Source organism: Carettochelys insculpta, chromosome 3 (genome assembly GCF_033958435.1).
Source record: "Carettochelys insculpta isolate YL-2023 chromosome 3, ASM3395843v1, whole genome shotgun sequence".
NCBI lineage: Eukaryota > Metazoa > Chordata > Testudines > Carettochelyidae > Carettochelys > Carettochelys insculpta.
This window is the reverse complement of record NC_134139.1, coordinates 126,825,704-126,849,811: the sequence shown is the minus strand read 5'-3', so window position 1 is coordinate 126,849,811 and position 24,108 is coordinate 126,825,704. Positions and strand designations below refer to the sequence as shown.

Genomic DNA, 24,108 nt, shown 5'->3' with positions numbered 1-24,108 from the left:
TCTCCAGTTCTTCAGCTTCATCAACCAATGCATCGTCTTCCTCCACATCCATCTCATCCATCATAGCCTACCCATGTCTATATAAATACTCTGCAACACTCTGGGAAATGGCTATAATGCACTGTGCAACGGCTAGAAGCAGTTGAGGATCCATGCTAGCACCATATAGCAGTTTAAGCCATGGGTAGTCTTTGGAAAACAACCAGAAAAATTGTGTGAAGTTGGCTGACCATTTGTTTTCCAGTGGGGATGGGTGCTTTGCTTTTTTGGATGATGACATCAGACAACCACAAGCACTTGAGGTGCATTATTCCCCATAAGGCACTGGCACAAAAACCCAGAATGGAATAGGGCAAAAGACACTGTAGGATAGGTAACCACAATGCATTGCTCATGCAGTTGAATGTAAGTAAGGCAATGGAGACCCGTAAGTTAACTTTCTGAACGTTTGTGGATGCTCAACTTCAATTTTCTAAGATGTAATGTTAAAAAATCGGCTTTATTAAATTCACCTTTATTTCAAAGTGTAGATATAGCTTGGAGACTCCATAACAAATGCCCAGGCTCGTGCCCGGAGAGGTACTCTGGCATCGCTGAACAGCGTTGTGTCAACACAGGAGGCAACAGATACTGGTTATAAGCTCTTGCTCGATTGGCGTAGAGAATGAGTGCCAGGGGTTGCCTTTGACGGTGGGAGAGATCCTCGCATCTCACTGGACAGTCACCGCCCGCCTCAAGCTGGGCAGCCCCCAGCCAATAGGGTACTGTCCCGCCACAGTTCACCTGCCTCGCTGGGTGCGTGAGGCTTAAGGTTCCTGAACCTGACAAGTGACTGAAATTTGGGCACCAGGCAAACCAATAAGAAAATCAACAAGAAATGAGACCCATCAACAATTCAAGCTTGCTTGCTAGAATGTGCGGACCATGCTGACCGGCTTGACTGAAGATCTTCAGGCCATCAGTGACACCCGAAAGACCGCTGTCATCAACGAGGAACTGAAGAGGCTCTGAGTTGATATCGCTGCACTGCAAGAGATGCGACTCGCAGATTCGGGATCTCTAAAGGAAAAGGACTACACCTTTTTCTGGCAGGGTAAAGCCCAAGAAGAACCCAGAGAGCATGGTGTTGGCTTTGCTGTCAGAAACACCCTTCTACAAATGGTGGATTTAGTCATGGGCGGATCAGAAAGACTTCTTTGAATCACGCTTCAAACTTGCGCCGGTCCTGTCCACCTGATCAGCGCTTATGCTCCAACCCTGTACGCCACACCAGAAGTAAAAGACAAGTTCTATGACATGCTTAGTGCTGCTGTAGCACAAATACCTGCTTGTGAACAACTGTACATCTTGGGTGACTTCAATGCAAGAGTTGGAGCTGATTGGGCCTCATGGCCTTCCTGCTTAGGACACTTCGGTGTGGGAAAAATGAATGACAATGGACAGCGTCTCCTTGAACTGTGCACGTACCACAATCTGTGCATCACAAACACATTCTTCCAAATGAAGCCACAGCACAGAGTGTCGTGGAGACACCCAAGCTCGAAGCACTGGCATCAACTAGATGTGGTCATCACTAGGCGTAATAACCTCAAAAACGTCCTTCTGACACGCAGCTATAATAGTGCTGACTGTGACACAGATCACTCGCTAGTTTGCTCCAAGCTCAAGCTGAGACCCAAGAAGCTGTACCGCTCTAAACCTACTGGAAAGCCCCGCATTGACGCCAGAAAGACAGCAAACTCGGAGAAAGCTGAAAAGTTCAGAGAGACCCTCCAAGAAAATCTGTGCAGCGGCCCTGGGGGCGTCGATGCGACATCCAAATGGCAACATCTGAGGGATACAGTTTACAACACAGCCTTGTCGGTGTTTGGAAGAAGAGCTAGAAACACAAACGACTGGTTCGAAGCTAACTCTGATGAGATGATTCCAGTCATTGAAAAGAAGCGCGCTGCACTCCTGGAGTACAAACGCTCACCGAGCTAGAGTACCCAGCAAGCGCTTAGAGAGGCCAGAAGAACAGTACAGCAGACAGCCAGGCGCTGTGCCAACAACCACTGGCTCCAGCTATGCAGCAGCATCCAGACCTGTGCCAACTCTGGTAATCTCAGAGGAATGTACGAGGGTATGAAGAAGGCATTAGGACCCACCCAGAACAAGATGGCACCTCTGAAATCCAAATCTGGTGAAGTCATCGCTGACAAAGCCAAACAGATGGAGCACTGGGTTGAGCACTACTCCGAGCTGTACTCACGCGAGAATGTTGTGGTTGATGCAGCCCTCAATGCCGTCGAGCTCCTACCAGTAATGGACGAACTGGATCAAGAACCAACTGTGGATGAACTGAAGAGAGCCATTGACAGCATTGCAGCAGGAAAGGCCCCTGGTCAGGATGGTATACCACCAGAGGTAATCAAATGTGCCACGGACACACTCCTGGAACCCCTGCATGAGCTACTGTGCCTGTGCTGGAAAGAGGGTGAGGTTCCACAGGATATGCATGACGCTAACATTGTAACGTTGTACAAGAACAAAGGAGACAGAAGTGACTGCAACAACTACCGTGGAATCTCCCTCCTAAGCGTCACTGGTAAACTGTTCACTCGCGTCATCCTTGGCAGACACCAGAAGATTGCTGAGAGGGTGTACCCTGAATCGCAGTGCAGATTCCGCACAGAGAGGTCTACCGTTGACATGGTCTTCTCTCTAAGGCAGCTGCAGGAGAAGTGCAGGGAGCAGAAAAAGCCACTCTACATAGCCTTCATCGACTTGACCAAGGCTTTTGACTTGGTCAGCAGGGATGGTCTGTTCAAACTGCTCCACAAGATAGGCTGTCCTCCCCGGTTACTCAAGATGATCCAGTCGTTCCACGAAGACATGAGAGGAACCATCCAATATGATGGCACATTATCGGATGCTTTCAGAATCAGGAGTGGCGTCAAACAAGGATGCGTGCTTGCTCCGACATTGTTTGGGATCTTCTTCGCACTCCTCCTGAAGCATGCCTTTGGATCTTCAACAGAGGGCATCTTGCTGCACACTAGATCTGATGGGAAACTGTTTAACCTTGCAAGGCTGAAAGCGAAGTCTAAGGTGCGAGAAGTCCTCATCAGAGACATGCTGTTCACAGACGATGCTGCTGTGGTGTCTCACACAGAAGACCAGCTTCAAAAACTGCTGGATTGGTTCTCCAAAGCGTGCAAGGACTTTGGGCTTACCATCAGCCTAAAGAAGACGAACGTACTCGGTCAGGATGTTGCTGAATCCCCATCAATCAGCATTGACAACTATACGTTAGAGGTCGTCCACGAGTTCGTTTACCTCGGGTCCACCATCACTGACACCCTGTCGTTGGACACTGAGCTAAACAGGAGGATCGGAAAAGCGGCCACAACTCTGTCCAGACTCAGCAAGAGAGTGTGGAATAACAACAAGCTGTACACTCACACCAAAATGCAAGTCTACAGAGCCTGCATCCTCAGCACCCTCCTTTATGGCAGCGAGACTTGGACCCCGTATGCCCGCCAGGAAAAGAGGCTGAACATCTTCCACTTGCGCTGCCTCAGGCGCATCCTTGGAATATCATGGAAGGAAAGAGTGACCAACACCGCCGTCCTCGAGCAAGCTGGAATCCCAACCATGCACACCCTCCTCAGGCAGTGGCGACTCCGCTGGCTTGGCCACGTCCACAGGATGAACGATGGAAGGATTCCAAAAGACATCCTGTATGGTGAGCTAGCCTCTGGCAAAAGACCTCCCGGACGCCCCCAGTTGCGTTACAAAGATGTCTGCAAGAGAGACCTCAGAGAGGTAGACATCGAGCTGGACAACTGGGAAGAACTAGCAGATGACCGCAGCAGATGGAGGCAGGGGTTACACAAGGGCCTTCAGAAGGGTGAGTTGAAGATCAGACAGCTAGCAGAGGAGAAGCGAGCGCACAGAAAGCACAATAAGGACTTGCCAGACACCCACTTCATCTGCAAGAGATGCAGCAAGGACTGTGACTCTCGTGTGGGTCTTCATAGTCACAATAGACTCTGTAAATGAAGTCCTCAATTGAAACTTTAAAGGGCGCAATCCATAGTCTATGCAGACTGAGGGATGCCTACTACTACTACTAGATATAGCTTATGTGTCCACAGAGGTTAAAGAGCACCCCCAACCTGCCGGTGTTTGTATGTTGGCATTCTTTATGTTTGATTTGTGTCTTTTATTTTTATTTTGTTTGTTTTTGAGTAGAGACAGTCCAGTTTGTCCCATGGACGTGGCAGAGGGCACCACTGGTATATACTGCAATAGTAAATGTGCAGGAGAATCAGCTATACCAGCTATAATGTTATAGCTGATTTGGTTAGGTTCCATGATGCTGTCACTTGGGTAGATAGGTGGACAGAGTTGGCAAAGTGGTTTGTTGCAGGGTTTGGTTCCTGGGTTAATGTTCCTGTTCTGGGGGTGTGAATTTGATGGTATTTGTTTCAGGTTACAGGGGTTGGAGCTGTCTGTAAGTGAGGACTGGCTTGGTCGGGGAGAGGAAGGTCAAAGAACAGGAAAGGCCTGTATACACTGACCAATAATGGTGTTTATTTATAAGCAAAAAGAATAACCAACAACTGCCCCCCTAACTTTGTGATAACGGGGAAGAACTCTAGTGTGAAAGGCTTTGAAGGTAAGGTCAAAGAAGTTTTCACCTGATATGGTGGAATACAAAGACCGGAACAAAAGAATTTAAAAGGACAAAAATGACAGTTTGAGCAGTGAACCAAGATGATAATCTGCACAGCAGCATTTTGAATAGACCTGAAAGTGGTTGCAAGCACAGAAACTAGGGAAGAGATTGTGAGATTCAAGGCATGAGATGAACGAGGCTGAGAAAGGTCTGATATTGGAGATTTTATGCAGGGAAAAAAAACAGTAAGGTTCAGACCTGACGTAAAAGCATGTGTCAAAAGGAAAGGCAAACATAAAGCTGAGATTAAAGGATTAGGTGACAAGCAGGATGGTGGTTCTCTCTACTATGACAGAGGAATAAGGCAGGCAGCCTTTGGGAGAGAACAATCAGGAGTTCAGTTTCGGCAATTACTAAAAGTCCTTTCACAGAACTACAGTGGATGCCAGCAATAAACTACTTACTGGATGGCGATTTGCCAATTAAGACTTCTGTCCACTAGAAATTAATTTAAATTTGCTCTTTTCTAAAGTATGAAAGCTTTAACTCCCCAGTGAACAGTCCCATTGTGAAATCTTATCTAACACCTTTTTCTTGACAAATGTAGCACAATGGCCACCACACAAAATTCTGAATTTCAAACACGTATTTACTATTGAAAATAAACTGATCTTTTAAAATCCCCAAATTAAAGATACAGTGTTTCAGAACTGAAGTACAAGTACAAGAGCTCACTTATAACTTACTGAAATAAGACGGACTGCTAATAAGATTGAGTAATTTCATGTCCATAATTTTTTCCTCTCTCTTTGTTGGTTGATTCTCAGGCCTCAAGGTTTTGAGATTCAGTTCAAAATTTTATTTGTAATGACTGTGTGAGAGAAATTGCACTGGGGTAATACAAACTCTAATTATTGTGTGATGTCAATTATGTATGGACACCAGCAAACCTCTCAGTGACTGCTTAGCAGTTCCACTGTTTCCCCAAAACATTGCCTCTAAGGAGTTGGTATATAATTGTATCCAATGTAGCTAGAGTTAAGGTGCAGCCTCCTTAACGTTAACAAGTGCAGTACTAGTTACATATGAAATATATTGAACTATTTTAGATAACTGAAGCCTATTAAGAAAGGATACCTGCCAAATCAGTAGACCTGTTAAGAGAATAAATCTTCTATCAAACTGAAAGGAGTAAAACGTATGGATAAAATTAAACACGTGAACTGAAGTGTGCCAAAAGAAAACATACAATAGACAAATTAGTTGAAGAAATTAAAACTTTGCTACATCCAACTCAAAACATAATTTATATTCTCAAGCACCAACTAACATTGAACTTAATCTCTGTAATAAAGAGGCAGAGCATTTAACAACTCTTTTCAGACCCAAATGCACTCAATTGCATCTAATGGAATTACTATATTGCCGCCATTAGTAACTGAAAGTAATTGAGTCACACATACATATATAAGAGCAACAAACATTTATTATTATGGAATTTGGAAAGGGTGCACAGCTCTTAAGGGGAAGTCACAAGCAAGTTAAAACCTTCATGTAACACCATCAGCTATTCTGTCAGATATATCCACTACAAAAAAAATTATTTCTGAAATGCTGTAGATTTTCTGAAAAAAAAATGAGCTGTTCTGTTTTTTATCCTTTCAACTGTAGAGCCAAGTGCTTTAGTTACCACAAGTCTAACAGCCCAAGCTACAGAGGGAGCTACAATAACCTACATGAGTGATCCAAAAGCTATTTATTGTATACTCATCCCTCATTAAAGAGTACTTTACTTATGAGTACTCGTTAAACAAGGACACATATACCTACCTTTGTTCACTAGATGAGTGAACTCCCCCCCCACTAATACGAGACTTACTCCCCTCCCCGCAGACCCAACACACGACAGCCTGACTCCTTCACCAGCCTCACACCCCCAGCCACCTGCAGCCTGAACCCCCGCGCTGGCAACCCAGACCCAACCCACCACAGCCTGACCGCCCACACAGGCCCTGCAGACCCTACTTGCCACAGCCTGAAACCCTACCAGCCTCATACACCCAACCTGCCGTGTCCTTAACCCCCACCCCCCCACTTGCCCCACTGACCCAATCTACAGCAGGCTTAAATCCCCCACGTGCCCCACGCAGCCTTAACACCACACCCTCCCTGTGGACCCAGCCCACCACAACCTCAGCCCCCAGCCCACCCCATGGACTCAACCCGCCACCAGCTTTTAATCTTCCTTCCCGCTCATGGCCCCAAACTGCCCCAACCTTTAACCTTCTCCAACTCCCTGCAAATGCAAAGTTCACTTACCTTTCAAAAGCAGCACCACATGCTGCCACTTCTTCGCCAAATTATGAGCACTTGAAATGAATCAGAGACTTTTACATGTATTTTAATGGGAATTTAGTGCTCCTTTTATGAGTTTTTGTCTACAAGCAGAAAGTTGGGAACTAATTGTGCTCAGATAGCGAGGGATGAGTGCACATTACAATACCAGAACTTGTCCATTTACTCATGACCTTCCAGGGTTAGGAGCACTAGAAACTGGAGAGCTATCCTTCCCAACAGCATGAAGCTATTGCAGCAGCATGAGAGAACAGACCTTAAACCTGAAACATTTTATGCATGAAAAGTTATTACTGATGCAGAAATGAATCTGTCTGGTTCAGAGCCTTGTGCAAGCATAATTGTTTTGGGGAGCAAAAGAAAAAACCTCAGAGGCTTAGAATGTTAGACTACCTCCCAAGAGAAACTGAATAATAAGCAGACAATAAGTAGGTGATTGAAGTTTGAAAACTTGTAGAATTTGTCAGGGAGAAATTGGGGGGTTCAGCTGCTGAGAACAGCTGGTATTTTTAACTTATGGGGAAAGGCAGGAGAGATTTTGGTGCTGGAGACCATGCACATTACATGCATGTTTCTGCTTAATTAATCAGCAGTGAAATAGTTAACAATGCTGACAAGTTTTCAGAGTAAGCAGCCTCCTGATGCCTTGGACAAGCAAGTCTTACCTTCCAAAGTTATTAAGATCTTTACACTACTTACACATGGAAGGTTCTCTCTATAATTGTAAAACTTAGGATACATCTACATTTACCAGGAGAAAATGAACTATCAGAGCTTGACAGTCAACCCTGGTACTCCCCATGATCGTGAGGAGTAAAGAAGGTCAATGGGAGAAACTCTCCTGTCCTGTCTCCCTCTGTGAGGATGTCCAGATAAATCAATCCTAGATGTGTTGATTCTAGCTGCATAACTGTGATAGCTGGAATTGCATATCTGGGATTTACTTTCAGCTAGGCAAGACCCGACCTCAGATTCTGAATCAGAATGTCGAAGCAACGGGTGCATTAAGGAATCACAGAAAAGCCCTAACCAAGAGCGTTAAGCAGTCATGATATTTAAAAATTTAACTTTGTTTCAGGTAGGCTGGTAGCTGTTTGCATATTCAGCATGTTTGCTAAATACTCCCCTTTTGTAGAAGTGATTTTTTTATGTTTTTACAATAATCTTCAGTAATCTCTACTATGATTTTTGACATACTCTGCATTGTATTCCTTTCTCTTATTCAACATACAATTGCTGTATTTTGTAAATACTGCATATGTTGAAAACAAAAGCTAATGAAGAACGGTACTGGTAGTAATGAATTAATAACACTGTTAGATTTGAATTTAGAGTTGATTTTTATTGTTGCAAGTGGAAAATGAACAATAGGAATATGTAATCAAGTTGTCTGTGCTTTTTATCTCCTGAGACTCCTCTTGTAAATGAGAGGAAGCATCTCGAAGGATTAATCACGGAGATCAAAAGCTAAATAAAATAATTTTAAATACTTGCTTAAAAAACTTAGTAGATTCTCCCCAATTTTTGTTAAGCTATTTAAAACAAGACTGAACATTCTTTAAAGAATTAGGACAGATTTTATGCTCATTGTGTTTTCTTTTATGTTTCACCTAAATAATCGTGTCAAGAATACCATTCTACTTTATATTTTCTTAGGTGCTGAATATTTTAGAATTACACACTTTCTGCACTTCTTAATTAGTTGAGCCTAAAGCATACACTATTTAGGATACTGTACCTTTGCTGATGATATGGATAAGAACAGTAAGTCCCAACAGAAATCACTTTTATGATGCAGAGACTTAATGTGCACCAGTAGAGGTGAGGATTGATTGTTAAGGTCTACTGTTACTATAATTAGAAGTCAAACACCAATTAGCATTCCCATTAATAAGATAAATCTCTGCAATATCTGCAGCTGAGGCCCAGTCTAGTCCTCCTGCTGTAGTAAAAAGCTTAACCATTTGCTGATAATACTTTGCATTCTGAGTTTAGTCTGAACTTCTGTTCACAAACACATTGCCATGTCAGCTACCTTATTTCCTGTTTCCAGTATTTTTATTTCTCTTCACTTCCACCCAACATGTTCTATTTACTGCTACTATGTTTTACTTCACAGGGCTAGGAAGTGCATGCAGCGGGAGGAGTGGCGGGGTGGGGGGGTGGGGTTTGCAAGGAGAGAAGAGAGACAAATGTATAAATGCAGCTTCAAACTCCCAGATTGTAGCCCTTGGCCATTTCTTCCCTAAAACTGCAGGGCATGCTATATCTAATCAATTATAGATTTCCGTACCAGGTGAAATCAGAGAAGAACTGAATTTGCTTCTTGTCAAGTATAAGGATTCCACATTTATTTTTGATTTAAAAAATGAGCAGTTAATTTTATGTGTAAAGTAACAGGAGGCATCTATTATAAAATTTGGGCATCCATTTCCTTATTTCCAACTATAGAACAGAGAAAGAGGAGAATCATACCTCTCAACTATCTGGATTTTTTTATAACATTTTATATACATAAACAGTAACATGCTCTCTCCACAAGCAGAATTCTACTCATGTTATGCAGAAGGATGGAAAAGATAAAATGAAAAAAATGCCAGAAACAGGAAGGATAACAGGAGGCAAAATGTAACAAAACAAAGATCCATGTGCTAACACATTGTATGTATTTTTTTTTCTTTTACTCATGGTGCAATAACATACAAGTGCTATATGTGTGGCTTGCAGGGGAAAGAGACTCTTCATTGTAACTAAAATCAAGTTTGATTTTATTTATAATTACATAACCCAATTAAAGTTTTGCTTACACACAAACAAAAAAAAATGCATAAAAAACAAATATATGCCCTATATTTATATTTAAATCATTTGTCTCCCACACTGACTAATTTGCAGATAGGAAGAGATGGACAAATAAGTAGTGACCTTATTCTAATCTGCTACTCGATAACATTCTATTTTAAATTAGATTATACATACTGTTTACTTACACTTTATTTTACTCAAGACAATGGGAGATGAAAAATTCATTATAATTAAACCTCATTCACAAATATAAAGTGTAACTGACTTACCCTCTTCTGAATTAAATGGGTAGACCACATTCTACTATGTATCCCCTTTCTTCTTCTTTCCCAAACTATATTTTCAACATACAGCTATCAAATGTGTCAGGGGGCAATTTAAGGGCTACCACCTCGGGGACAGAGATTTAAAGAGAACATAAACAGATTCCAAAAAAAGGAAACAAAAGACAGGTTTGGTATAATCTCTGACTAGCACTGGAACAATTTAGTGATGATCGGACTTTAGGAAAGCAAGTAATTAATCATTACCAACTGCCTAAAGATCAAGAGAGCCATAGCTAATAGCTAAAAACTTCAACAGAATGTGCACAGCATTTAAGTATCAGGCAATGAAGATATTCTTTACAGTCCCAACATTAATATTCCAGCATTTTCATAGATAGATCATACACAGCATGGCAACAGAAAAAGACAGTATGAGTTGAGCAGAGTTTAAAATAATGTGAAAAAACATACTTCAAACAAGAGCTCTCTATAACCTGAAAATTGTTAAATATATATAAAATAAAAAGGAATGATTAAAATAAAAAGTTTCTTTATTTCATATAATCAAGGGGTGTGCTCTGCCTTTGGTATGTACCTCTTAACTTCCTCATACGTACCACCAGCACCAGGCCAAAAGAGTGACTGTGTCCTTACAAAGATCTAAGAGAAAACCTTACTGATGGAAAATGATGTCCTTGGTTTCTATTCAGACCACTAGTCTTTGTACAATGTCATTTGTAATACATAGAGGAATTGCAAATAGCTTTTGAACGTTGATTTTATAAGCATTTTGTCCTTTTTATTTTATCTCTTTAACTGAGAAAAATAGAGAATGAACACAAGTTCTGTATACAATGTGCCCTTGGAGAGCCACAAACATACACACTCACAAAAACTACAGAGTATCCAAATGTACTTCTATTTAAAACCAATGGCAACACCTATATTGACTTCAAGGGGAGCAGTAACTGGCTCATGTATAGTACAAAATAAAAAGTGCCTCGGTGCTATTACCAAAATACATTATTGTTCTCATATTGCAGATTGCTACATGTCTGAAGTATCACAGACCCACTGTGAGCACTTTGGCAGCCGAGAATGAACCCTAATATTGTGCACAAGAGCATGCAAGGGTCTTTTATCTTCTCAGTGTCTAATTCTACATATCATTATGGCTGTGTCTTGTTCTTACACTTAATATACTGGACCAAATACTTCAAGTATCTCAAATTCTTATAACTTTACTGAGAACCATGCAGCTAAACCATTATTAATTCAGTCTTTTATTTTTCGCTTGCAGTTCGTGTTTCCAAATGTTACTACTACTTTTCTAACTACAGTAAAACCCCGAGTTACGCAGGAGTTGTGTTCCTCACAAACCGTACATAACAGAAATTTCGCGTAAGTTGGGGGAGGTGGACCCCTTCCTTCTCCTGGGAGCTCCTGGGAACCTGGAACCAGGCACAGAAGCACATGGTTAGTTTCCAGGCTCCTGCTCAACCGCGGGGAGCCAGGATCCAGGTGCGCAGCACATGGTCAGTTTCCTGGCTCCCCATTGCTTGTACCTGGACCCTGGCTCCCAGAGGGCTGAGGGGTTTCTCCCCCACCACCACCCTGTCCCTTGACCTCCGAGCCCCCAGGAACCCAAAGGGAAGCCATGTCCCCTCCTCCATGCTCCAGCCACCCAGGATGTTGACATTCTCACTAATACGATTAATGCATGTCGAAATCACGTAAAGTGGGGGTTTACTCTATAGATTTAAATGCTCAAATATATCTCTTTTCAAAATGACAACATTCAAGACTATATAGACTGTTTTCCCTCTCCTGTTTCAAGCGTTAAGTTTTTCTTTTTTCAATTGTTTATAACCCAAACCACAATACCTCCTATACTGTAACTAATTAGAGTTATCAGTTACTGCAGAGTTAATTGAGTTTTGGTATCATCTAGCATCATTTGCATAGGTATAGAAAAGATATGCACAGCTTAAGTGGACAGTATTTGGAAAACCATACAAGATGGGACTAATCAGCTGAAGTGACATCACAGCCCTTCAAAAGTTTCCTATGGCTTGGCTGGACCAGTATTTCTCAGTATTTTTCAGCAGGTGACCGCCCCCCCCCACCCCTCTGGATTTAAAAAAATAACACCCCACCATTAGAAAACATGGCACCCAATACCTTAAGCTTGGGGCTGAAATATGTAAGTTAACTTTGATGGGCCCCAAGTGGCATGTGCCAGCCCTGCTTGCAACCGCCCCAAGCCTTTCCTGCGTCCCCCAGATTGAGAAAAACTGGCCTGGATTAAAAGCAAGCAAAAAGCTAGGGTATAAATCTACAGTGCAATAGCTGTCCATATTGACTACTGTTTCCATGCCCGCACTGTTCCCTACCGTGCACTGATGTACTCCTGTTCCTCAAAGCACACAAGGGAACTTTTAGTGTGTGAGAGCAGGGATCACATGGACAGTTAATGAGTGCCATGCTAGGGCACCGCACATTTATATGCCAGCTTGCTGTATATTGCGTGCCTAGAAAAAGTGCATTCCCTCCCCTTTCCATATGTATCTTCCTCTCTTTCTTTTGCTTGTAATACTCTCCTAGAAATCAGAAGCTACACATTGTCTCACTTTTTTTTTTTGTCTTATACAATTTTAATCACCATTTCTAAATAGGTCAGGACATAACAATGCCTCTGTGTATCTAATCGTTTTTGGTCCATCAGCACCAGAACTGGTCACAAATAAAACTAAATTTCAAAGCTGACAAAGAAACCCTTTGTGGGGGGATTCCATTGAAGTTCAAATAAAATTTCAATTAGAAAAAGGTTAAAATTTCAAAAATTTTCTACCAGTTCTGACATTATTTACAATTTCAGCACAGCTCCAGGAATAGCTAACTGCCCAACAGCCAGGGGAGGGTATGGGACACAGTTCTCAAAAATCCTTTTATTATGGAAGGGTCCGAGAACCACCACCTAGGACCCTGTTATCCTAAGGACTGTGCAGAGGTACGTACAGTTCCAGCCCTGGACAACTTATAGTGAAGAGCAACATATGCTGGGGCAAGGAAGGCTGTCACTTTGTATATGCCAATGTCTCCTCTCTCCCCATCACATATTATATATACACTTGTATTTTCAGATGGAATTTGTAACTTTTCTAATTACATACATCAATACTGACTTCCACAAATGGCCTTCAGACCAATCATTAGGATGCAGTGGAAATCACCTGTCCAATAAACATGTGTCACTGTTGTTATAAGAGATCCCACTATACCTGGAATAAATCCCGCTGATCATGTCTTGCTGGAAGGAAAGCTCTGCTGTATTGCTGGGGCCAGCTGCTTTGGAAATAAGCAGTACGACCAAACCTCGCATCTGTAGGTTGTTCCGGCTATCATATACAAGCCCTCTGCCAAAAGAAGGAGGGGCGGGGAAGAGAAATCAGGATTTTTCATAAACCATTTTACCTGATCAACAAAATCCAAGTAGAAAAGCAGACTCCAAATTGACAATCATTTCATGTAAAGTCTCTATTATTCACATCTACAGATGAAGACAACTTCAGTTCTCAATCAAGATCTTTTGTCATATTTAGTCCACAGTTTGCAGTGAGGTGTTACTATTACAAATAACACAATACTTCAATCTGGAATTCCCATTTCTATTTCCTAGGAGAATATGGAAGGTTATTAGACAGGTTGAGTCCCATATTACTCCTGGTTATAATTCTCTGGAAGAAATCAGATCATAACTGTCTTTATAACAACAATACTCTAGGAAAATCTATGGTGTCTTCTAGCTAGGTGATATTTATATATAAGAAAATCTAACATACATTACTTAGTCTCATAATACCTCACAGTGGCACATTACAAAACATTTTCACTATTTTACAATCTAAGACAAACTAAAGAATCTTTAGAATGGTATTTCAAATTGACAGATCTATAAATATAAAAATTCACCATGAGGGCAGGTGACAACAATGTTCACACTAAAGGTGCCATTGCATTCCATTAAGTCTTGATGATACTGCCTTTATTATGGTTTACATTTACAAAGAGCTTTACAAACATTAAACAAAATTGCATGACATGCAATCCACAAATATTGATTGTCCTGACGTGTGAAAAACCTTGCCATAACAGGATTAGTTAAAACAGGATACCAGAGTCATGGAGCTCATTCAGCAGCTTTTCAGGCATGTTATAACCACTTCATACTAAAAACACAGTATGTTGGAGGAGGAGGAAAAGAGAAAGAACAGATTATAATTTTGCCATTTAAGAAGAGCCAATCAACATGATACTTGTACACAGAGTAGGAATAAAGAAGGAAGGAAGAATCTTGGGAATAAGAGCTGAATAAAAAGGTAAAAGAGATTAAGTTTGGCTCTTCAAATGTTGCCTCTACAGTCACACTTGTGCCTACCCCTGCCCTGCATGCCACAGACCTACACGAAAGTGGTGCCCATTGAAGTAGTATGAGTACCTTCTCACAGCTCTGAATGCTTGGTGCTCCAAAAACTTCCAAGGAAAGGGCAAGGACACAAAGTACAATAAGCAGAGGCAATGTCCACAAAGAACTTCAGTCTTTATGGCAAGTAAACTCCCATTTTTGAGAGTCTAGATAACACCATAAGCCGCAGCAAGGTGAACTGAAGCATTCTCAACAAATCAGAATTGCAAACCCATTCTCGCAAAACAAGCATCAGGTGCACCTATGAGGAAAACCATTTTCTGCACTATGGGTAAAGAATTCCAAGCTGTAGTCCTGCAAATGTCTGCAATGGAAGTACTGATGCCATTTCAGTTTGGTAGAAAAAAATCTCAGAATTGATGTTCTGACGTTGGAGTTAACGTCTCACTTCCTATCCTGTTTTCCTTATACAAATAGATTCACTTTACACTCATCATTGAGGAAAGAACAATGGGTGCCCAAAATACATGCTGAGATCAGGGATAGCAAGCTGCTCATCATTCTCTCTCACCCACCACATTCTTTCCTCCTCTGCAAGATGACTGTATTTTCAAACTGAAAAACTGGGATGCTGGTATTGGATGTAGCACAAGAAAACGTTTGATGAGTAATAAAAAGTGAAAAGAAAAAGAGACGCGCTGTTTATACGCTCCCAATTATATCTGCGTTCAGAAAGAAAATTATGATACCTGATGCTAAGCAGCAGCAAGAAGAAAAAATTTATTTATGATGTCTGATCTCTTACTCACTCCCTCTCCCAATCTCCCCCCCCAGTACAGCTCACACCCTCTCTCTGCCACCATTGTCTCTAAGCCCACCAGAACTCAGCCAACCCCTCATTCACAAACTTTTCCTCCGTGCACTTAATGCTGCCAAGCCAAGCCATCCTCCTGACTCAGAGATTCTCTCCACATACCCATAACACTACCCTCTGGATGCAGTAACAATTCAAATGTACTTCAATTTAACAAATTATAGAAAGATTGATCATTAAAGGCCACAGCTCACACACTTCTCTTGGGAGTTGACATTATTCAGAGAGAAACAATCAAAACAGATAGAAACCAATGACTCAGGTGGTTTTGGGGACAGAGTTGAAAACAAACAAAAATAAAATCTTCTCTGTGACCAAGAAAAAAAAACTGTCCCAGAAGAGTACAAGCACCTTCTGCAGAATTTAACAACTAAATAGTACAAATTTTGTTTTAAAATAGTTGCAGATTAGAACCGAGTTTTGAGATTGGCTTTCAAATATTTAGCGATCTGAGGGACCAAATGGAAAACAAATATTTAAGGATGATGCTAATAATCTACTCTGCCAGCAGTCCCACTGGCTTCCAATCTTAAAAGTCAATTTCGTGCCATGCAGTTAAAAACCACTTCTCTCTCTTAAATTGGGTGTTAAAATGGAGATGGCATTCAGGCTATGGCAGTATATAAGTATGTGGCTAGCAAAATTTTAATCAACAATTTTGAGTGCTGCTTGAAAGCTGTGAGAACATGGAGTAACATTAGGATGTCAGAAAATATATTAAGCCTAGTATTTAGTATTCAAGCACAGGATGACTCACAAGGTCAGATAATGAACTACTTCACCATTGAAAAATAAGGAGTACACCTGCTTAAATAATTTCATATTCTCTTTACTAGGAGGCTTTGCAATCCAGTGGTTAAAAAAAAGGGTGGGGGGCACCCTGGATGCAGAGTAAATTCTGAGACTTAATGTGCATACTTACTTACCACAGTACGTTGTGAAAGCTACTAGCTCCCACTCGTCAGCTCTGGACAATCCAGTTTTAAAAATGGGTAAAAATTAGCAAGACATTAATGAAAACCAGATGCTATACCCAAGAAGAGCTTTCTTGGGACTAAAAAGTAATTCACATATTTTCTCATGTTCCTTCACATGTTTTTTATTATTATACTACAGGTTGAACCTCTCTAGTTGAGCACTCTCTGGTCTGGCAACATCCATGTTCTGTTGCAGTTTTAATTAGTCAGATGTTCACTTATCATGGGTGTGGCCAAGTTTCCTGAAGTCTCATAAGGGCTGTTTACAGCCTCCAGTCCTGGCTCTCAGGGTTCTGTCTGTGCTGTTATTTTACTCCTAGATATCTTCTAAGAACCCAGTAAGCAGTAGAAGTACTGGTAATGCTGCTAGACCAGTGCTTCCCAAACTAATTTGGCCATGGAACACTTTTGGGCTTGGAACATATTGACAGAAAACATACACACTGGTCAGAGGATGGGGTGGGGTATTTCCATACTGAAAAATTGCCACACAATTGTAAAAAGACAATTTAAAAGTTAGTTTTTTACATCTCTTATTTTAAAAGAACAAAAAAATCACAAGAATCTGAAAGAAGAACTACTGTCTTTCTGATAAGAGGACAGTCAGCCACTCTATAATTAAGTTTTAAAATTAAGTATGAACCCCAAACATCAATATAACAGATGAAAGACGGATGGTTAATTTCATTCTTTTGTACACAAATAGAAAGGACAATGTTGTTCGAAAATGGACTGTGCTTTCTTAAAGTTTAAAAAAATTATGAAAAAGAAATGCAAAATATTTTTAAATTGTGTTTTTTATAAATTTATAAAATTACTGGAAATAAAAAAACCAATAGGTTTTTTAATGGGAAGAGTGTTTTTGCATTTCTGTTTTGGCACGAGTCACACAAGACTATTCTCTTGTAAAACAAACAAGCAGTTCTGTAGCACCTTAAAGACTAGAGTATTATCTATTAGGTGATAAGCTTTTGTTTGCTCAGATCTGGAGAATAACGGATAACAGAAAAAGTACTGAAAGAAGATACAGACTAACATGGCTACTTCTCTGAAACTATACTATTATGAAAGGTTTTATAAATATTAAAATACCTACAATCTAAGTACTATTCAAATAGCTTAGTATTTTTGACACACACAATTTCTTATTTAATATTTTAGAAGGAAAAATATTGCTAGCATCAAAATTTTTTTTATTGAACACCTATGACATTGCACGGAACGGCAGTGTTCCACGGAGCACAGTTTGAGAAACACCGTGCTATACAGTATTGACTTCCTGTGGTTCAGCAAATTCTCTGGTTTGGCACTGGTCAAGACCTGTGGGTCTTGGACTAGAGAGGTTTAACCTGGACCTTAATTCTGACTAGAAATCAAGAAACTAGGTAAGCTACTGTCAGTGTTGAGCACCCTCTGGGTATGAAAATCGGTGATGCTGAAATACAGACAAGTCCCTTCCTCTGTAAAACTGAAGACTGTGGTAGGAAGGAGGACACAGTATTTGTAAATTTCAACTCCAAGGAAAGGTGTTTTATGACATATATACTGTAGGTTGTAAGCAAGTTTGCATGAAAGATCAGTTACTTTAGGAATCATGCACAAAAGATGGAAGGCTAAAACAACTTAAACAAAACTGTTGACAAGAACAAATTTTGTGTTGCTCTATCATTAGCTTTCTTTTTTTACTGAAAAGATACACCTAATGAAGGGGTTTAAAGTGAATAAGTTGCATTCAACATTCAGTGAACATACATTTTCATATCTTTATTCTTCCTATTCAAATGAACAAACAACAAATTCAGATGAAAAGTCACACTGTTTTGCTTATGCCAAGAAAGTACTGAGGATATAAACATTGGTTAGAGCACTGGCCTTGCAAACCCAGGGTTGTGAACTCAATCCTTGAGGGGGCCTTTCAAGGGCCTTGGGCAGGTTAGATTAAAAAAAAAAAAAATCAGAAATAGTGATAGGTCTGGCTGTGAGGGCAGGACTGGACTTGGCCTCGCAAGGTCTGTTCCAGTTCTTGAGTTAGGGATGTTAAAGGTTAACCAGTAATCCTCAACCTAAATGGATGAGGCTGATCAACTGAAAGGGGATGGAGCTGCCCTCTGCCTGCTGCAGGCAGGGAGCTGCTCTAGCCCCCAGTGGATGGGTCATGCTCCAGCACAACCAGAACAGCCTAGATCCACCATGGTCCTGGGAGTGCTGCAGGCAATGGGGCTCTAGCCTGGCCAGAGCAGCCCCATCCACTGTGGCCTCACAAGCACCACAGACTGGGGGCTCCTTCCCAGCTGGAGGAGCCCCAGTCCACAGAGGTCCCAGGAGGGCAAGGGTGCTCTAGCCAAGTAGCAGCAGCTCTGGTCAGAAGCAGCCCTGGGAATAGCATGGAGGGTAGGGGAAGAAAAGAGAGCTCCAGAACACCAGCTGGAATAATCCCTGTCTGTGGCAGAGGCAAGGGGGGACTCTCCAGCCCTGCTGTGCTGCAGCAGTTCCCCGGCCACCCCTGCCGTTTAATCGGTTAACTAATTAAATGGGATTTCACTCAACTAGCTTGAACATAAATGCACCACATTATTTAAACGTGGTTAAGCACAAGAGAGATGCAGGTAATTCAACAATCTTCATACTTCCTCACTCCATTCATGTGCTTAGTTTATCACATGTGATTAGAGAAAAGTATCAGAGAGGTAGCCGTGTTAGTCTGTGTTCTAACAAAACAGCGGTCATGTAGCATTTTAAAGGCTAACAAAATGATTTATTAGGTGATGAGCCTTCACCGGACAGACCCACTTCTTCAGATCTATAGAATTTCCAGTCCAGACCCAGATATATAGAGTTGGACCTTTGTGCTACATAGCTGGGTCTGGTCTGGAAATTCTATAGATCTGAAGAAGTAGGTCTGTCTCACGAATGCTCATCATCTAGTAAATCATTGAGAGAAAACTGGCTCTGAAAAAAAACACTAGCACTATTTCTTCCTATTCCTTTACTCATAAAACAAGTTGCCATAGCTCTCATGCACAGAAAAATTACTACTAAAATGTAAATATCTAAAATTAATCTGAAGAAATGTTTCTGTAGGATTTGAGAGTCCCGTATCTCCCCATCTGATACGATTAGAAACAAACTGTATTATAACATAACATTAAAAAAGCAAGCAACCCAGCTGTCCCATGGGGCACAGACCTGCTGAGCCACAAAGTACGGCACTTAGTTGCTGGTTCAGGAACACATAGGGCAAGTACAGAAAAAGTGAAGTTTTAAATGTCTTCTTTTACCTGATCCATATCAGGGGAGGGAAGGGAATGAAAATGAGCAATTAACACTATTAGTAGAAAACTAACTGTTTGAAAGTTCAGAAGTTTAGAATGTATGTGGTAAAAACAAATTGTATGCAGGGTATAGAGTAAGGATCCCAAAGGTGTAAAAGAGGAAGAGCTGTTCAAGTATTATGATTAAATGTGCTATGTCTGTCACATGATTATATAAGTAAAATACAATTTTATCCAGCAGAACACCATATACGTACATGTAGATTTATAAGCAAAATAATATTCAAAGTCCAATTCTATTTATAGACATGAATTGTGGTGCTGACATACATCATACATACACTAAAGCCAATTGAATTGGACAAATTCAAAAAAGCCTAAGGTGTCCATCCTTTAGAAACTAGAAACTACAGCATCTATTTGACATGGCTTCAGGGGTCACATTCACACACTACCTGATTTAAATTCCCAAGAGATATTCTGCCCATGTACAGCCACACAGAAGTCTTCCAGATGGTGCAATTAGTTTTGATGGGTATGTGGCAGAAGACAGTTTCCTCTAGGGGAAAAAAAGTGAACTGAAAGCAACCCAAGTAAAATTGGACACATACACAAGTAGTGTCAAGTTTAGAATCTTTTGTAAAACAACTGCATAATAACATCACAAGCGTAAGCAGAGAGTAGCCAAGAAAAGATATTAGTGAATTTTACTTGCTGTAAGTTACAGACTGGGCATATTGGACTTATACACTGCACCGTCAGGGGAAAATACAAGAGATAGATGAGCATGTCTTGCTAACAATCTACAACAATTCAGCTTATACAAAAGATTAAATGGGTCGAAAGAAAATCATCTACACTAGATTTTATAAATATGACAAAATAAGCCATTGGAAAACTGTCAGATTCACTGGTTTAAATAAAGATTTATTTTTCTCTTTAATTTTTAATTTCTTTGTGAACAGAGTTGAGGTACAGGAGAGATGAGTCTAGCTCCAAAACACATGTATTATGCTACACAGACATAAGAGACTCACACCACCCACTCAAGCAGTGACACTGGCTAATAGCTAATGTGCTGCAAATTACACCTCCTACGACCACAGTCCGTCTGTTACAGAGAATAAATCAAGCAAACATATATTGCCACTCAATGTTTTGTGCACTTCTCAACTTGTAATGCCGATTTCAACAGACTTTGCTTTTAAAAAGCATTTTGAAGATTAATCTCCTATAATTTTCAATGGTTTAACAACACTAACAATGATGTCTTGTCAGAAAAAAAACACCGCCTAATTGCAAGCTATTAATATTTAATAATTTTAGCGTTACTCCTATTAGTTAATGAAGATTGCAGATATTCCAAATTTAAGCAATGGAGGTAATTGTGAGATGACAAAAGTAATTTTATTACCATCTTCTGCTTTTTACAGTATATAGTAAGAGTAAAATGGGGAGTAGATGAAATAACAGGAAATGTAATAAGCTGGTTCTACAAGCAGATGAAGGGATAAGGATGAGATATCATGATATTGGATGGATAATGGAAAGCCTAAAGAAAGTATGTATGCAATTGGGTAATTAACAATGGAGGAACAGCAGAAGTGTGAATATGGTAGATTTAAGGAGTAGCTGGAATAGTGAAATGTAAGCAAAATGAAGAAGAGCAACATGAGGTAGTAAGTAAATTTAGGAATGATAAGACAATGACATAGCTCAGTTCCCATAAAAATACAGCTGACCAAGAATGTACACATTTGGTGTGACACTGTAAATTACTGTTTATTATTTGGAATACTGGAGCACCTAGGAGCCCTAGTTATGGCCCAAGACCTGATTAGGTAAGGCACTACACAAATACAGAACAAGGCATCCCTATCCCAAATTGCAAATGCTATTAAAATTTATGACATAAAGGGAAAGACTTAGCCTCTTGGGTTGAGCAAAATGGGTGAACAGAGAATACAACAGTGTTCTTTAACATTAATTGCAATTGCCATTTCTAAACTTAAAGCTAGAGGTAGCCATTATCAGCACAACACAGCAGTTATCTCTCATAACTACAAACATGAGTTCTGCTATCCTTGTGACTAGTTTCCATTCTATTTTAATAATGACTGGCTAAAAGTAAATCAATATGTAACACAAAATATTTATATGAGTTTTCTCAAGTATTCACTTTGAAATAAAGCACAGCATGGTAAAAATGCAATCTAAAATAAAGTTAATTACTTCCACCTTCTGACTACGTATTTAACAAATACTTAGAACTTTATTATTTATCAACCTTAGTTCTTCAAACCAACCCAAAGACCATGTCTCTGTTAAAAGACTAAAGCTTTGCTTATACTTCTAAAATTAAAGCACAGCTGCTTTAAAGTGAAAGTGTGGGCACAGCACCAGCACTGCAAGAGAACTCTTCCATGAGGAGAGCAGCTAACAGCACTGGGAATGTGTTGGGAGCCCATTTACACTGTCACTTTTCAGAACTAACTTGCTGTGCTCAGCAGGGGTGTGGGAGAATTCACATCTGGGCCAAAAAGCTGCAGCACACCAAAGTGGCAGTGTAGACTTAGCCTAAGTTCATGGCAGTGAAGTTAAGAAAAAAACTTAATTACATTTGAATTTCAAAGACTGACAAGATGCTTGGTCAACTGAATCTCAACTGGTTCGTTTTGGACAAAAACAGCCCAAAGCTGAAATTTTACAAAAAAGTTACTACTCTACAGTAATATACAGCTTATCAGTTACCATAGGAGAGCCTTACTTACTCCTTATCACAGTTTCTTGTAGTTCAGCAAAACCAGACACAAACTAGTTTGAAGTATGTGAAAGAAACAGATTAAATTAGTCTTCACAATAGTTTTACATTTTTCTAATGTATATACACAGTATTCCAATCTGCCCATTAATCCCCTCTCCCCTGAGACACACACACGCAAAGCCCCACATGATTCTTGAGGGGAAAAGAGAATTTTTTTGGAGCGGGAGCAGCTTACCAGTTCCTCTTGTTGGCAAGCTCAAGCCACTGCAATGTACACTGAATCCCATGGCATAGTACCACAGCTATGGAAATGTAAATAAGCAATCAAAAGATTTTTTGTAAATCAATATAACATGATGAAGCAGTAAATCTATTTCATGCTATTCTATCTGCCTAACAAAATATTTAAGTAGACCTCTTCACCTTAGTCTGTCTCTTGTTTGATTTCTTTACAAGAAACCAACTATACAAAAAACTTTACACTGAACAGAAAATTCAGATTATGTTGATAAGAAAAAAATAAATAATACATGAAGTTAAGGTGCAGGCCCATTATTGACAGAAAAGCAGAAACTCACTTAAAGATGAAGAAAACTTAGGGAACAAAAACGTGGCATGAAGTGAAGGCCGGGGGAATAAATACTTGCTGATACAGCAGATAAGACACAGCTAAGGTGAGAATCTTAAGCAGTAACTGAAAACAGGCACCTCAGGACAATTGACTAAATTTGATACAGGCATCCATTGTTAACAAAAAAGGGGTTTTGCTAGAGAAGGCCAAGGAAACACAGAATGATTCTTCATCTAAGCACTACATTAGCCACATCATATTTTGCATGCATGGGATGAAGTGGGTCTTTGCCCATGAAAGCTTATGCTCCAACAAATCTGATAATCTATCATGTGGCACAGGACTTCTCGTTGTTTTTGAAGATCCAGACTAACATGGCTACCCCTCTGATATAAAGCAGAGAATTACACCCTCAAGAGACCATTATAGAAAACCCTACAAAAGGAACTGCAAAGTTTACTTCTATTTTGACACATCGCAGACAGAAATTGTCCAGATCCCTTTACGTATCTAGTTAATAGAAGGGTTCCTAGATTTGAAAAGGAAGTCCCACAGCTTTTGAAAGTAACACGGACTCAACACAGGTAATCTCTCAGGTTCCAGGACGTAAAAGATGGAGGCAGTTCAAATGAACAATATCCCAGAAGACTGATTGACTCCACAACCATCACACCAATATTTCTTATCAATTCGATAAGTCAAGTGTGTCTGGGCCATACAGAATTAAAAACTTCATTGATGCTAGATCCTCGATCATACCCTGACTACTATGGCAATTTACTGTTCTTTAGTGCTCACAATCCCACAACACTGATGGGATGTTGAGATTCCTGGAAGGACCATTTGCTCTGAAACACGAGATCTCATCTGGGCCTTAGAGGCAACACTCACTCCAGACTGACACTTTTTATTTCAAATGACTGGCAGCTCCTACATAGGCTACTATCATGCCAACCAGATGAGGACATCAATGAGACAATACTTGTCAATTTCTTCACAGCCTCTTGAAGTAATCATGTCCCAAAGCTACACGCCACCGGGGATAACGAACTCAGTAGCAGCAGCCCCTCATCCAACAACAGTCACCTCAGCCCTCAAACAAGCACTGACACTTACCAAAGCCCTCCTTGTTTTT

At 40.5% G+C, this 24,108-nt stretch overlaps 1 protein-coding gene across 3 annotated transcripts in view; it reads right to left on the bottom strand.

Annotated features, from left to right (window-relative positions):
• The window catches only part of PDSS2 (decaprenyl diphosphate synthase subunit 2), a 214,170-nt gene that overhangs the window by 117,356 nt on the left and 72,706 nt on the right, over window positions 1-24,108 (bottom strand). For all 3 annotated transcript variants that reach the window (XR_012645075.1, XM_074990785.1, XM_074990784.1), the window contains exon 2: window positions 13,371-13,505. Coding sequence is in view for 2 of the 3 variants with exons in the window: in XM_074990785.1 (XP_074846886.1) it covers window positions 13,371-13,505 (135 nt within the window). In the remaining variant the exon portion in view is untranslated. The remainder of the gene's footprint in view (window positions 1-13,370; window positions 13,506-24,108) is intronic.